The sequence below is a fragment of the Sminthopsis crassicaudata genome, chromosome 4, assembly GCF_048593235.1.
Source record: "Sminthopsis crassicaudata isolate SCR6 chromosome 4, ASM4859323v1, whole genome shotgun sequence".
In the NCBI taxonomy this organism is placed as follows: Eukaryota; Metazoa; Chordata; class Mammalia; order Dasyuromorphia; family Dasyuridae; genus Sminthopsis; species Sminthopsis crassicaudata.
This window is the reverse complement of record NC_133620.1, coordinates 283,252,478-283,266,807: the sequence shown is the minus strand read 5'-3', so window position 1 is coordinate 283,266,807 and position 14,330 is coordinate 283,252,478. Positions and strand designations below refer to the sequence as shown.

The window sequence follows — 14,330 nt, the reverse complement described above, 5'->3', positions numbered from 1 at the left end:
ATTATTGTGCACACACACATAGACATACACACACACACACACGTGTGTGTGTGTGTGTGTGTGTGTGTGTGTGTGTGTATGGTTTTCCATAAAACAATCTAACTCTCTTGAGAACAAGGATAGATTTTTTTGTCTTGGTAAACCCACTGCTGCTGAACATGGTGCTTGGTATATCCCAGGACCAAGCTTAAATGTTTGCTACTGACTCAAGAAAGTATCATGAGGTATAAGAAGTAATGTTCCACGTTAGAAGTAAATATATATGCACACAAGGACTACAAAACTTTGTAGCTGGAGCAGCTTCAGAATTTGTGAAAAGTGACAAAAGCTTTGTAAGCAAAGCTTATGGAAAAGTTGTTTACTATATATATATATTCAGAAGAAATAAGTACTCACTAAGCATTCCTCGATAATTGAGATCCATGTCTCGACTTTCTGAGCGCACTTTAATTGCATCCAAGATGGCATCAGGAGACAGTAATGTAGAAGGTCTGACAACATTCAAGAGCTCAGTGAGACTCATCAGGGGCAAGCGAACTGCCTGCATGATTTCAGCATGATCCTCTCTTGGATTGTGCTTACACCAATTTAACAAGGCTTGAAAAATATCCTTTTCAGGAGCTGCAAATGAATCTCTTAATACAATATTGAGAAGTGCTGCCTATGAAGAAAAGGATAAAGAGGGAAAGTTTAGTTAAAAATAAGCCCCACAAAGCCGACCAGTAAACAATTATATGATTTTAGGTGTTCCTTCACTGGTCCTTTGAACTCTTCTCTTCTTTCTAGCTTAGCTCTCCAATACCCCATCTTCTGAAATTTCTCTGTCAATCTCTAAGTTACTTCTACTTCTGTCTTCTACTACCTATCCTTTACATTTATTTAACCTTTCTACATTTATTTACATTTCTTCTTTTACCTGCATAATTAAAAACTTAATGAAAATCAGTAAAAGCATTCAAAATTTGTTTTAAACATGTAAAGTTAGTGCTTTGCATATAATAAAACATTATATCCATATTAGTGTTATGTTTTAGGTAGCAAACTCCATTTGGAGTATGCTTTCAAATACTTATAATTAGAACATTATTCACATCTGGATTAATCTTTTTATAAAACCTTTTACTATATCAAGTACTAAAAAAGTCAAGAGAAAATAATAAAAAAATAATGATAATAACTAGCATTTATGTAATACTTTATATTTTAGTCCTAAAAACATTGGGTAAACTAAATTTATTCAGCCTGAGAAGTAGGAAAGTCATAAGTAACTTCAACATACAAACAGATAGGAAAATTAATTTGTGGGGAGAGGGGTGGCTGGTTTAGCTATATGTTTAGATACAGATATACAGATACTGATATAGATATAATTATATCAACAGTTTTGTCTTATAAGCCAAGAAAGAAAAGGTTTCAGTTCCAACAGGAGAGATTTTAGTTGGTCAATGGGGAGATTTTTCCTGACTATAAAACTTATGAATTATCAAGAAAGGTTTTGAAATTCTCTGAAATATTTTGTTTTTTAAGAGCCATATTAAGTTTCTTTCTCAGATAATTTGGGTGTTGTCTTAGCTAATACACAACCTACTGAAATGAATAAATAAAGTAAGCAAGAAGGAGATAGAGTATCTGATCAATCCATCCTAAGTATTTTAATTTTAAAATATTTTTACATTTAGTACTTTACTACATAGTCTATATTCATGTTTAAGTATTTCTACAAAGTACCACAAAGCATTACTACATTTGGTTTTGTGAACCTGGGGTACCAGCAGACTCAAAACATCATTTTACATTTATTTATGCCATAGAACCATGTACCCCCTTTTCCTTAACTATTCTCTTAAATTTAGTACCTATACTTTGCTCCTTTTGCAAACATAAAAAATCAAAATACAGCAAAAAGTATGTGCCAGAAACAAGATTTTAATCCAAGTCATCCTGACTTTAAAACTAACTCTTTATCTAAAAAATCAGTGCTGATTGCTTTTTGAAAAACTATTCCTGAATGGAAGCTTCACTATCATCATTGTTTTTTTCCCCCTCCTCTATGATATAAAAGGACAAGAACAGACAGAACTGACAATTCTTGTTTATGGGAACATGAAATGACTAAAAGATAGGCTTTAAAATGCAGTAAACTTAGAAAATCATAGAATTATAACTTAAAGTCATAGGAAGAGTTGTCAGAAATGAGTTAGTAAAATCTTTAACTTTAAACATGAGGAAATAGAGGCACAGAAAAGATAAGTTATTTATCCAAGGTCATTCAACAATTAAGTAAGGAAAGACTGAAACCCAATATTCTGAAGATAAAACTAGTTTTCTTTGCATTGTGCCATGGTAATGTTCTTTGATTATATTCCCATTTAAATTCAACAAAAATATTTCTTCTTTTGGGGAATTATTAATATCTGTTTCTGTAACTAAATACTGAGTTCAGTCTCCTGCAGAGACTGACAGAAAACAAACAAGAAGGGCATGAAAAGGCAGAGAACTAATAATAATTAGTAATTTCATGCAAAACAATGCACAACAAATAAAGTATCTATATACAATGACACACCTTAGAAAGAGAAAGGAAACCTTCACTGGAAAGTACCTCCTGAGCATTTCTGTCCATAAACATACAGCACATACATGTGAGTTTTGGAAGCAAATAGAGACTAGCAACATCAAAAGTCATACAGACATTCTGAATGTTAAGTATGGTACAGAGATACTCAGAAGTTGAATCCTCCAGCTCAGGGAATCCATATTTATGAGCCAAGCTTAGGAAGTCCAGCAGCACCTCCTCCTTCTCATCTGTTAACGTTGCTCGTCCTGTGTAGATGTATTTAAGTAACATGGTAAATGCCTCTGCAGTGGTATCTTGGAGAGGGATTTCTGCTTCAGGATGAGACTCTCGCATTCCACCATATAATAATGCTCTGAACATGCAGGGAACAAATGCATAAGAAAATTACACCTCAATGGAATATGCTACAGAATAGTCAAAATACTTATTGGTATTCCATAAAAACAAAAGTGAGAACCATTCAGAAGAAAAATTAAAACAATATAATATATTAAAATAATTCTACAAAAGAGTGAGGCAAGATTGGCAACTACCCTGAATTGATACTAAAGACAATTAGAATTTCTGAATTACTTTAACAGCTTAACACAAATATTGGAAAATAAGTACATATGAAGCAGTTTCCCATGAGAGGAATTTATAAGCAAGCTAAAGGCTGATAAGGCACCTAAACTCTAAACTAGTCTGTACTTTAAAATTTTATAAGTATAACATCTGAGGTAGCCAAAAAATTTGTATTTCCATTGCATTAAGATAAAAATAACATTATTTTAGATATGATCAAAAAAAGATCAGCAATGGCTATTGTATACAAAGAAAAATGTTGCAACTAAGTATTTCAAGTTCTCTTAACTGTTATCAGATAAAATGTTGATCTAAGCATTGTTATAATTCCAGGACTTGGAACTGGACATCGTGACCAAGGTCAACTATAAATCCTATACAGAATAAGGGATTAAAGAAATAAAAGTAATTTGCTCAGTTGTTTCTCCTCATCTACCCATAACCTGTTTGTTTCATCTTCTGAGTCAGGCAACAATATTTGATGTGGCACAAGATTTCAAAGTCAATTTTCATTCTTTTGTCTTTGTCCAATCCCTTCATCTATGAAGTACTTACACTCATGTCATATCATCTGTTAAATTCTACAATGTTCTCTCTACTCGCTTATCTCTTGGGGGAGGACAGCACCTTCCTTAACCTTGAATCTTATTTTTGCTGGTGCCTTGCCAAATTCCAATCCTGGATTGCTCCTGCAACCCATCTCTTAAGCAACTCAAGTGCTACTGAATACAAGAAAAACACAATTGAATTAACTGTATCTACTACTAATGTATGTTAATTAATCTTACCTTAGCAAAGCAATATTTTTACTCTTCCTAAAATCTCATCTTCATCTCTTCATTATCTCACATCCCTCCTCTTACATCTAAGCTATTCCCAAGGCCTGCTGATTTCACTTTTGCAACATCTCTCACTCAAATATGCCCCCTTTTCTCATCTGAGACTGACAAGTTTCTTTGCAAGCCCCACTCAACTCATATCTGGTCCACTTCAATAATCTACTAGTGGGTCAGCTCTCCCCATTCCAATAATACATCCTCCATTTAGTATAGTGACTTTCATATACCATAAGTCTAATCATTGTCACTCCCCTACTCAAAAAACCCTAATGGCTTCCTATTATCTCCAGAACCAAATACAAAATGCTTTATTGGGCTTTCAAAGCTCTTTATAACTTAATCCCCTCCTGCCTTTTTCAGTCTTCTTGTCTTTACTTCCTGAGACACAATTTTCAATACAGGGACCCTGGCTTCCTGACTTTTCAGAAACAAGCTACACCATTTTGTGACTCTAGGTGTTTTCCTCTGGTTGTCCCCCATACTTGGAAAATTATCCTCCTTTGCTCTATCTCAAGACTTCCCCAGTTTCCTTTTAAATTTCAGCAAAATTCTACTTTCTACAAGCTTTTTTTTTCCTCGTTTACCATCAAAGTGTTAGCTCTCTGAAGGACAGGGAATGTTTTTTGCTTCTTTCTTTATCCCTAAAACCCAAGTACAGTGCTTCATACAAGACTAAGTGGTTAACATGTATTGAATAACTAATAAATTGACTCTTGTCTAATCCACCAAACTATTCTATACTTTTTCTTTTCTCAAGTCCCTTTACTCTCTTAGCTGAAGAATTCACTTAACTTTTTACTGAGTTAGCTTTTTCTTCTCCTTCCTCTGTATTTCAAAATTGCCTAGATATCATTCCTTATTCTTTCAATAAAGTGTGTGGGGTGATAAGGGTTAAGTTCAGAATTTTTAAAAAATTAAAGATAATTCAATTCAGAAACTGTTAGAAATATAAAAAAAATAGTTTCAGCTGAGTAATGGGGATGGTAGTAATGTTGCAAAGGGTGGACAAGTAAATGGAAGGGGTGAGAAGATGAAGGCAATCAGTATAGAAAACTTTTTCTAGAAGTATAATTGAGAAATGGACCATAAATACAGAATTCAAATTTAAAGGATGATCAGATCAAGTGACACAATTTATTGCCATTGTTGTTACTGTTAACTGAAGGATGAAAGAGATATGAACACATTTGTAGCAAGAGAGGAAGCAACCAGTGGATATAGAAATTAGAATAAAAAAGAGGATGATCAAAGGTGCAATTTCCAAATAAAATTAGAAGAATGATCTTTAATCTAGGTTGATTTGTACAAAATTAAATTTTCATGTTTAAAAATACTAACTTGCTTCCTCAAAAGCTTTTTTTTTAATGCCAAATAGTTTTCTTCACAAATTGATTTTTTAAAAATGCTTTTATCTTCAAGTAAAATCTATTAAAATGTCCATATCCAAAAAGTTAAAAATCAACAAATTTACAATAGTTTGCATTCAACTTTTGCATGTTGTCTTGAAATAAATCAGCTGTCTCATCTCTTGCTAGCCTTTATATGGAGAAGATGAAACTTTCCAAAAATAGGATAAGGAATTATTGGAATTACACCTTAAAAAGGAGAAGCAACAAGAAAAATGATTACCTAGAGAGAGAAATCTTTAATGGAAGTATCTAAACAATTACAAGCATAGTTAGGTAATTGATTAGAAAGAGACTGCTACTATATTGCTGATTTATAGTTAATGATGATTCAAAAACATTAAGTTGCAGTTTCTATAAGAGGGTGCCTTAAATTTTATTTAAGCTATCAATATATTCAAATTTAGATAATGATCTTTCCCAAGCAATGTAATTATCTCTCTAGACCCTCTTTATCCTTTACATTAAAAATAAAGTGAATAATCAAGGCCAAGTTATCATGATGCCAATTTTTAAGTGATGCTCTCTTACTAGTCAATCTTAAGTACAGAGAAATTTTATTATTTATACAACTGAAAATTAGGACTTGGAAATTACATAGTGCATAAAAGCAAATAAGATTTATTATTTAAAGAAACTGTATAAACTCCTTAGAGTTCTTGAAAGCAGAATAAATATGTAATGTAGTGAATCTGATTTTTTCTTTTGTTCAGATATCAGTCAACAATGAGTTTTTTTAATTAAGAGTTATAAAACTGCCCTTCAATTGACTGCACTAATGTAAAGGGGTATGATAAATAGAATTCTCTTTAGAGTTAAAAAAAAAAAAAGTATTCATGACCCAACTTTTAGACTCTAGCAAATCAGGAAGTCAGTAAATATCCCTTGAAATAGAGTTAATTAACCAATCTATTATGGAAGAAAGGTAGTCAATGAATATAATAAGAACAAAAGTAGAATTTGGCTTTCTATTCCCAGTCCTTCACATTCCTACCTCCACTTCCACTCCCTACCCCCATTAAAAAAATTTAAGTCCATTTAGGGGTAGTCTGATTTATACACAAAATCATACCTGAAAGGACTTGCCAGAAATATAATTCTAAGATGGCTCTAGTAAGAAAAAATGGCTGTCAATTTTCATGGATTTGGGGGGGTATATTTATTAGCATACTCAATGAAACAGCAAGGACTAATATTTTCTAAATTTTATTTTAATTCTATAGAAAATATTAACACTTACCGAAAATAGCGGCACCTAGCAGCCAGAATGACTCTGTGGGCTGGAAAACGTGTCTTTTCCACTATAAATGTCACATCGCCATATTCTTCTCCATTTAACAAGGCACCAATATTTTCAGACAAGATATGCACATGATCAATTTCTCCCACAGAAGTGTAGGGGCGGAGTGGATGGTTGTTGCTCATTTTGTAGAATAGAAAATATTCGCTGATCTATTTTACAAAGAATGGATAAGAATTAACACAAAATTCCATTCTTTAAAAAAAAAAAAAATTTACATTACAAAGGCAGAATTTTTTTCCATAAGATTATATGAATAAATGATTTCACAATCAATCAAAATGTCAATAACTCATTTATTCTATGAACCAATTAAGCTTTATTTTTGATAGGCAGTTCCATTAGTCGATTTGGAGCAATTTCAATAATTCAAAAAACACTATTAAACATCTGTTTTGTGGGTGAATAGTATGATGGAGTACATTAAAAAAATGAGAAATGACTCCCCGTTATAAACATGTCTACCATTAAAAAAAAAAAAAAAGAGTTAATTACACAAGTTGAAACATAAGCACATAGGAAATTAATCAACAAGCACTTATTTAGGATTTAATAAGCCAACTATATGCCAGGAATTATTCTAGGCACTGGAAATATAAGTATATAAAAGACCAGTCCTCAAGAAGCTTATATTCATTAAAAAGAGACAATGGGTGTATGAAAAAATAAATAGACGTTAATTGACAGTAAAAAGTATTCAGGTAAGATAAGATATGAATTAAGTGGCACAAGTAAGAGAAATGTATGCCAGACACTGAAGATGGCCAGTGCAAAGACATAAAGTTGGGAGATATAATAAAGAAAAGAAAAAAAAGTTGTCTTGGCAGGACTCCTCACCTATCTCATTTCCCACCCAGTTGGACATCTTTGGCTTTTGCATCAACTATCCAGAAAACTCATCACTTGGATATCACACAGATTAGGTTGGAACTGTCTTTTTCACATAATCCGTAACACCACTGCCTTGCACAGAGTGCCTATAGGCACTTAATAAAATTTTAATGACAATTAATTAAAGAATACATGAAAAAGAAAATTGAATTATAAAGCTGAAAAGGTAAGACTAATAAAGTTCCAAAAGGTTTTAAATGATAAACATAAGGATTTATAATTTATTTTAAAAGTTAACAGTAGTTAAGATTCTGATTCTAAAGCACAGATCTGAATATTACTTTAGCTGCTCTTTATAGGATGGATTGAAAGAGGAACAAACTTGAGGCAGGAAGACCACTTAGGAGCTATTATTATAGTCTGAGTAAGAATTAGTGAATGTTTAAAAACTATATTGGTGATTATATGAGTAGAAAGGAAGAGAATGGTGTGAGGAAAAAAAAAAAAACAAAAAACCAAGATTTAGCAACCAACTGTTCTAGGGCCCCTTAAACCATAAATACTCTGATTTATTTCATAGTGGCTGTTTGTGGTTTCTACAACCTTATGAGGTGTGTAAAGTATGTTTATTTCTTATATGTTTGAAATCACAAGTGTTATCCTTCCTCACTGGGAAATATAAAGTGGCATTGCTTGCTACAGAATAGAAATGTGCTATGCATGGCTAAAATATTAAGGTCTTGGTGCACTGAAAATATTAGCAAAAAAACATTTCCAAAAGGCTTTTGATTATTCTCTCTCTGCTGAAACAAAGCTACAGCCACTTTCCTGGCATTGGCTAGGCAGTTTAAATCAAAACTCTGGAAAGTATAATGGCAATGTTGACTGGCTACTACTTTATATGTCAATATAGTTTTAATTACTTCGTTTCCTTTTGTTTTCATTCCTGACCCAACCAACAACATTTGCTTCGTTTTCCCAATCGTCATAGAAGAGTGTTTCACTGGGCCTAAATAATAATTCCATAGTGCCTGGGATCATAATCAAACACCTCAACATTCCCCTTGTTATCCAATCTTGAGGAAATTTGGAAACATTCAAATCCCATATTTTTACCTTACTAAAAACAGTATCCATGCTTCAAGATCTGAAAGCATAAACATGAAGAAGAGATATTAAATAACATCATGTTTTCACCAATTACCATCCTGGAAATATTCTACTTACTAGACCAACTACACACAGCAAATTAGAGAAGGGAGGAAGAAAGAAACAGGGAGAGAAAAGAAAAGGAGAAGGAAAGAAAGGGAGACCAAGAGAAAGAGATCTTGGAAAGTATCTTCAAAACTTAAACTTAAAAATGGATTTGGAGATCTGAAATATTCCCTCCCACTTCTTGTCTCTAATCAGATATAAAGAATATCCTTTAATAAATCTCTTTTGAATTTGTCTTCTTTTCTAGCTAATTGATGAGATATTTAGTGCCAAATGAAGGAAATGAAATGGAAAGGAAAGATCAAGACTTGTTCTTATTTTTAAATTATGACAATTCACAGAGATCTCAGTCTACTTGCTATTATAAGAAGCATTAATGAAATGGTGCCTTAATATAAGAAGCTGAAGATAATTTCAACTTTGAAAACATGCATGACAAGTATAATGGTGCTCAACAGATTAGGGGGAGGGAGGAAGGAGACAGTGTTAAGTAGTTTTGTTTTAGATATGTTGAATTTGAGATTATAATGGGATAATCTGTTTGAAATAGCCAAGATGCAAATGATGTACAGAACAGAAGTACAGGAAAGAGACTAGGGGAGGATTTATATATCTGGGAGTCAACTGCACAAAAATGATCAAAAATGTGGTAGGAGAATTCTACCAGAAGTCCCTTCCATGTAGTAGACTAGATGAATTTTTTTCTCTAAATGTTAAGGAAATTGTCCCCAAGATTTACCTGGTCCTAGTGGCAAAGGCTCAATTAAACCTAAAACCAAGCTTCCTCATCACCTCCAGATTAAGAGGCTAACTCATATTAAATAGTCTTGGCGATATCTCACTGTTGTTAAGAGTCATCCCATCTTGTTGATCAGTTTCCTTTTGAAAATGAAGAGAGTCAATCAACTTGAATAAGTAAGTGTATCCTTTCCATACTATGATTACATAAAACCTTTGGCAACTGTTTGATGGTCTCTAAGTCTCTCGTTTCATTCCAATTCCAAACCTAAACCACCAGACTTGTCAGGCATGACCTACAAAACCCAGGAGCTGATAAGGTCAAGAAAAAATACATAGACAGAAGAAAAGGAGAAAAACTTGAGATACAACATTTAGGAGACAAAACCAGTGATCTAGTAAAGCAGACTAAGCAAAAGTGAGCCATTAGAGAGGTTGAAAACAACTAAGAGAGAACAGTATCACAACCAGATAGGAGAAAGTACACAGAAGGAAAGGGTGGTCAGTAACAGCAAATGTTGAAGACAAATAAAGAGGTGTAAGAACTTAAAAGACCCACCAAATTTGGTAATTAAACATCTTGATTAATTTGAGCAAAAATTCAAGTTAAGTAATAAGGTTGAGGAATGAGAAGAAAAAAGCTAAGGTTTTGTTATTGTTCTTGTTTTTAAGTATGTGGCTGTAACAGAGAAGAAATGTAGCCTGAAAGCTGAAAAACGGGGGCCAGCAACGTTTTTTTTTTGTTTGTTTGTTTGTTTGTTTTTTTTTAAACATGGACATGGTTTGGACAAGAGGAAATGAGCATAGGCAGTGGGAGGAGATTAAAATTAGAGAGAAAACATGGATGACTGTGGAGGCAATTTGCTGCACAAATAGAGGAAGGGATAGAATTAAAGAGTACAAAGAGATTGGAGGAGAAGGAATTAAGAATACAAAGAGGCTGGCTTTGATGAGGAAAAGGGTCATATCTTATAAAAGAGTACAAGAAGAGATAGATGATTTAAGAAATTATGGACTATAAACTGGGGATGGGAGGAAAGGAACTTTATGTTCTACAATGAGAGGGGCAGCTAGATGGATAGAGCCCTGGAGTTAGGAAAATTTCAAATTTGAACTCACAAACTTCCTAAGATATGTAACATTGGGCAAGTCCCTTAACCTCTATTTACTTTAATCCACCTTCAGGGAAAGGGAAAACCACTCCAATATTTTTGTCACAAAAACCCCATGGCAATATAATCAATCCATAGGGTCATAAAGAGTTGAACACAACTAAACAACTCAAAGACCAAAAAAAAAAAAAAAAAAAAGGCTTGCTGAAAGGGTACACAAAGAGGTGTGGATAAATGCCTCTTGAATAGCAGAAACACGGAACTGGTTTGGAAAGTATGATAATCAATTGAGAAAGAGTAAAATGAGTGTCTTGCTACATTGAAGATACACTTAAAATTAATAAACAAATCTGTAGCAAACCCAGTGACTCCCTTCAAAACTTCTTAGGTATGCACAAATATAAGGAGGCTGAAGAACTCAAAATAATATTCCAGACTGTCTTTCCACTAGTTTGGCAGATGCATGAGAAGAAGATGGAGATTAGTAATATAAAAGAAAGAGAAAAATTCTGAAGGGGCCTGACAAGTGTTTTTTTTTAAATCTGCTTATCTCATGGGTCGGAGTTACACAAGCAGTTTCCCAATTCATTGCACCCTGACTGAGCCTGTCTTGATTCCCAAGTGGATAAAGGAAGTCTAGCTTGGGATGAAAAGAATAAATTAAAGTCATCTGGGGGAAGAAGGAACCTTCATCCTTGACACATTTAGGATTGTCTCTATACTCTAGGTCCAGTGTTTCTGGAAAATATGGCAATTCAGAAAGACAAGTTTGAGAGAATCCTTAACATTCCTCAACAGGAGGTAACAACATTCAAGAAAAAGCTGAGGGATAGAGATATAGAATTGGGAGTGAACTGTGTATAGAGGTAGTAATTAAAACCATGGGAACAGATGAAATTCTCAAGGGAAAAAATATAAAGAAATAAGAAAAGACGACTAAGGATAGGTCCTTGGGGAAAACACCTATGTTTGAAGCATGGGAAGAAGAGAAATTCATGCATAGACTGAGTAATATAATAAATATGACAATAATATCTGAATTTATTCACTTATTCAGTGTCAAGCAAATCAAACTTCCAAAGAATGACTTTAGAGATTTAGAAAAAATAACAATTCACCTACAGAAGCAAAGGGAAGTAATTTACTCATGTAACAAATGAACTTTTTTTTTTTTACTTTTTAAAAAAAGTATTTTACTTTTCCAAATACATGCAAAGATAGTTTTCAACATCCATCTTGGCAAAACCTTGTATTCCAAATTTTTCTTCTTCTCCCTGCCCCTCATCTTCTCCCCAAAACAGCAAACAATCCAATATAGGTTAAATATCGCATATGAACTTAAACAAAGATGGAGTGTCTAAGTTTTCATTTTACATCCCTGATTGATGACCCAGATTGTCAATTATCGATCCACATCTGGTATCTGCTATCCCTGTCTTATATCTACTAGGTGACCCCAACTCAGACAAAATAGATAAATCTGCATTTGCAAAATGGAGGTGGGAAAGAAATCATGCTTGACAAGGGAAATAATGAAAAAAGTAGAAAGGGTCCTACTAGATCTCAAACTATAATACAAAGCAGTAATTCATCAAAACAATTTTGTGCTGGCTAAAAAATAGAGTGAAATCAATAGAACAAATTAGGTATAGAAGAAAACAACACTCCAATTATTGGGGTAAGAGCTCATCCATTTGACAAAAACTGCTGGAAAAACTACAAAAGTCTGGCAGAAATTAGGTTCAGATCAACACTTCACACTATAAACTAAAATAAGCTCCAAATGGATACATTATATATTTTTAAATTACAGCATTAAAAAGTAGAAGGAATAAGAAATAAATTATTTTCTAGAATAGAGTTCATGGCCAAACAAGGGATGGAGAAGATTATAGAAGATTTTTTTTTAAACTGGTTACATAAAATTAAAGTTTTAGCACAAACAAATCCAATATAGCTAAGATTAGAAGAGAAACAGTTAATTGGAGCATGTGGAGAGTCTTTGCAATAAGTTTCTCTGATAAAGTTCTTATTTCCAAAATCTATAAGGAACTGATTCAAATTTGTGAGAATAAAAGCCATTCCCTAACTGATGAATGGTCAATTAAGAATTGGCAATTTTATAAAGAAGAAAGCCAAGATACCTAAAGCCAAATGGAAAAAAAAAATGATCCATATCATTAGTAATTGGAGAAATGAAAATTAACACAATTTCCATTTCAGATTCATCAGAACTGGCAAAGCTGACAAAAACAGAAAATGTCAAATATTGGAAGGGGTATGAGAAAACCAGCACATTTAGTGGAGCTATAAATTGGTAAATAAGCTATTCTAGAAATCAATTTGAAACTATGCTCAAAAAGTTATTAAACTATAAATATTCAGCATTGATATTACTTAGGACCATGACTCAAGAGACCAAAGAAATAAAGAAATATATACAAAAACATTTATAGTACTATATTATTATTATTATTTTTAATGGCAAAGAAGTATAAATTACGGGAGTACCCTTTAGTTAGGGAATGGCTGTACAAATATAGGCAAATGAATGTAATGGAATACTATTGTGCTAAATAATAAAAGAAACAGTTGTAGAGAAATCTAGACAGATTTGCATAATTTGATATAGGATAAATTGAGCAGAACCAGAAGAACAATATGAATAATTAAAAAATGACACTGTAAATATAATTTTCTCAAGAGCAAAAGAAATAAATTTTTCTTTTTTTCCCATTTTAAATCTGATCTCTGAAAAAAACTGGTGTGTCACCATGGGCAAACATACTTTCTTTTACTATCTTAGGCAACTCTCAAACTAAAAGCTGAAGAATAGTTGCCCTTTGCCTGAGTAAGAATCTGCTATATAAATAAAATCGTAAGCCCAGATTGAAGGAAGGCAGTTCATGCTTTCAAAAAATAGTAAAAAATAACTTTCTTTGCACTTATTATTTTATTTGAGCCAAAATGAACCCTGTGAGGTAGATACTAATATTATTCCAGATCTTACTAACTCCAATCCAGATTTATTCACATGAAATTGAATTATCTCAGAAGCAATTCATTCAAAAAACATTTTTCAAAATCTTTCTATTTTTATTTTTTTGCTAAGGCAATTGGGGTTAAGGTGACTTACCCAAGGTCACATAGCTGGGAAGTGTTAAGTGTCTGAGGCCACATTTGAACTCAGATCCTCCTGACTTGAGGGCTGGTGCTCTATCCACTGCATCACCTAGCTGCCCTGTCAACAAGCATTTATTAAACATCTATTCATCAAACCCTAGGACAAAGTAAAAAATTGAAACCATCCTTGCCCTTTAAGCAGTTATAGATTTGTGTATGGAGGAGATATGAACACAAATAAGCATATTTTTCACTTTTTTTTAACCTCAGTGCTAAGTACTGGGCGGGCATCAGGATAGAACTTTTATGGGAGGTGGAACTAAAGCAGAGCTTAGGAAAAAAGCTAGAAATAGCAAGAGGATGCAGTAAGGAGAGAAAAAAACAAAAATAATTCAAAGCATGAAGGAGTACCTGTACAAAGACACTAAGAAAGAAGGAAATGGAGTAGGAAAATGGCAGTGGAAAAGTTTATGGGTCAGTCAAACAAGCAGAAAGCATGTATTGAACATGTATTAATATGTACTTAGGGTAAAGTGAGAATCCCTGCCTTCAAGGGATTATTACTCTACAAAGAGGGAAATATATGTATACAAAAATACACAAAATTGACACACAGCGATTTGA

General features: G+C 33.1%; 1 protein-coding gene across 6 annotated transcripts in view; it reads right to left on the bottom strand.

Moving 5' to 3' along the window:
* BTBD9 (BTB domain containing 9) overlaps positions 1-14,330 on the bottom strand; it is a 445,792-nt gene that overhangs the window by 375,457 nt on the left and 56,005 nt on the right. For 5 of the 6 annotated variants that reach the window (XM_074311026.1, XM_074311030.1, XM_074311032.1 and 2 more), the window contains exons 2-4: positions 6,628-6,839; positions 2,567-2,930; positions 397-661 (exon numbers count right to left, since the gene is read on the bottom strand). In XM_074311026.1, coding sequence (XP_074167127.1) covers positions 397-661; positions 2,567-2,930; positions 6,628-6,812 — 814 coding nt within the window. In that variant the 5' untranslated portion in view covers positions 6,813-6,839. Of the gene's footprint in view, positions 1-396; positions 662-2,566; positions 2,931-6,627; positions 6,840-13,719; positions 13,826-14,330 lie in introns of those variants that run through there. The other variant, XM_074311029.1, reaches the window with a different exon arrangement.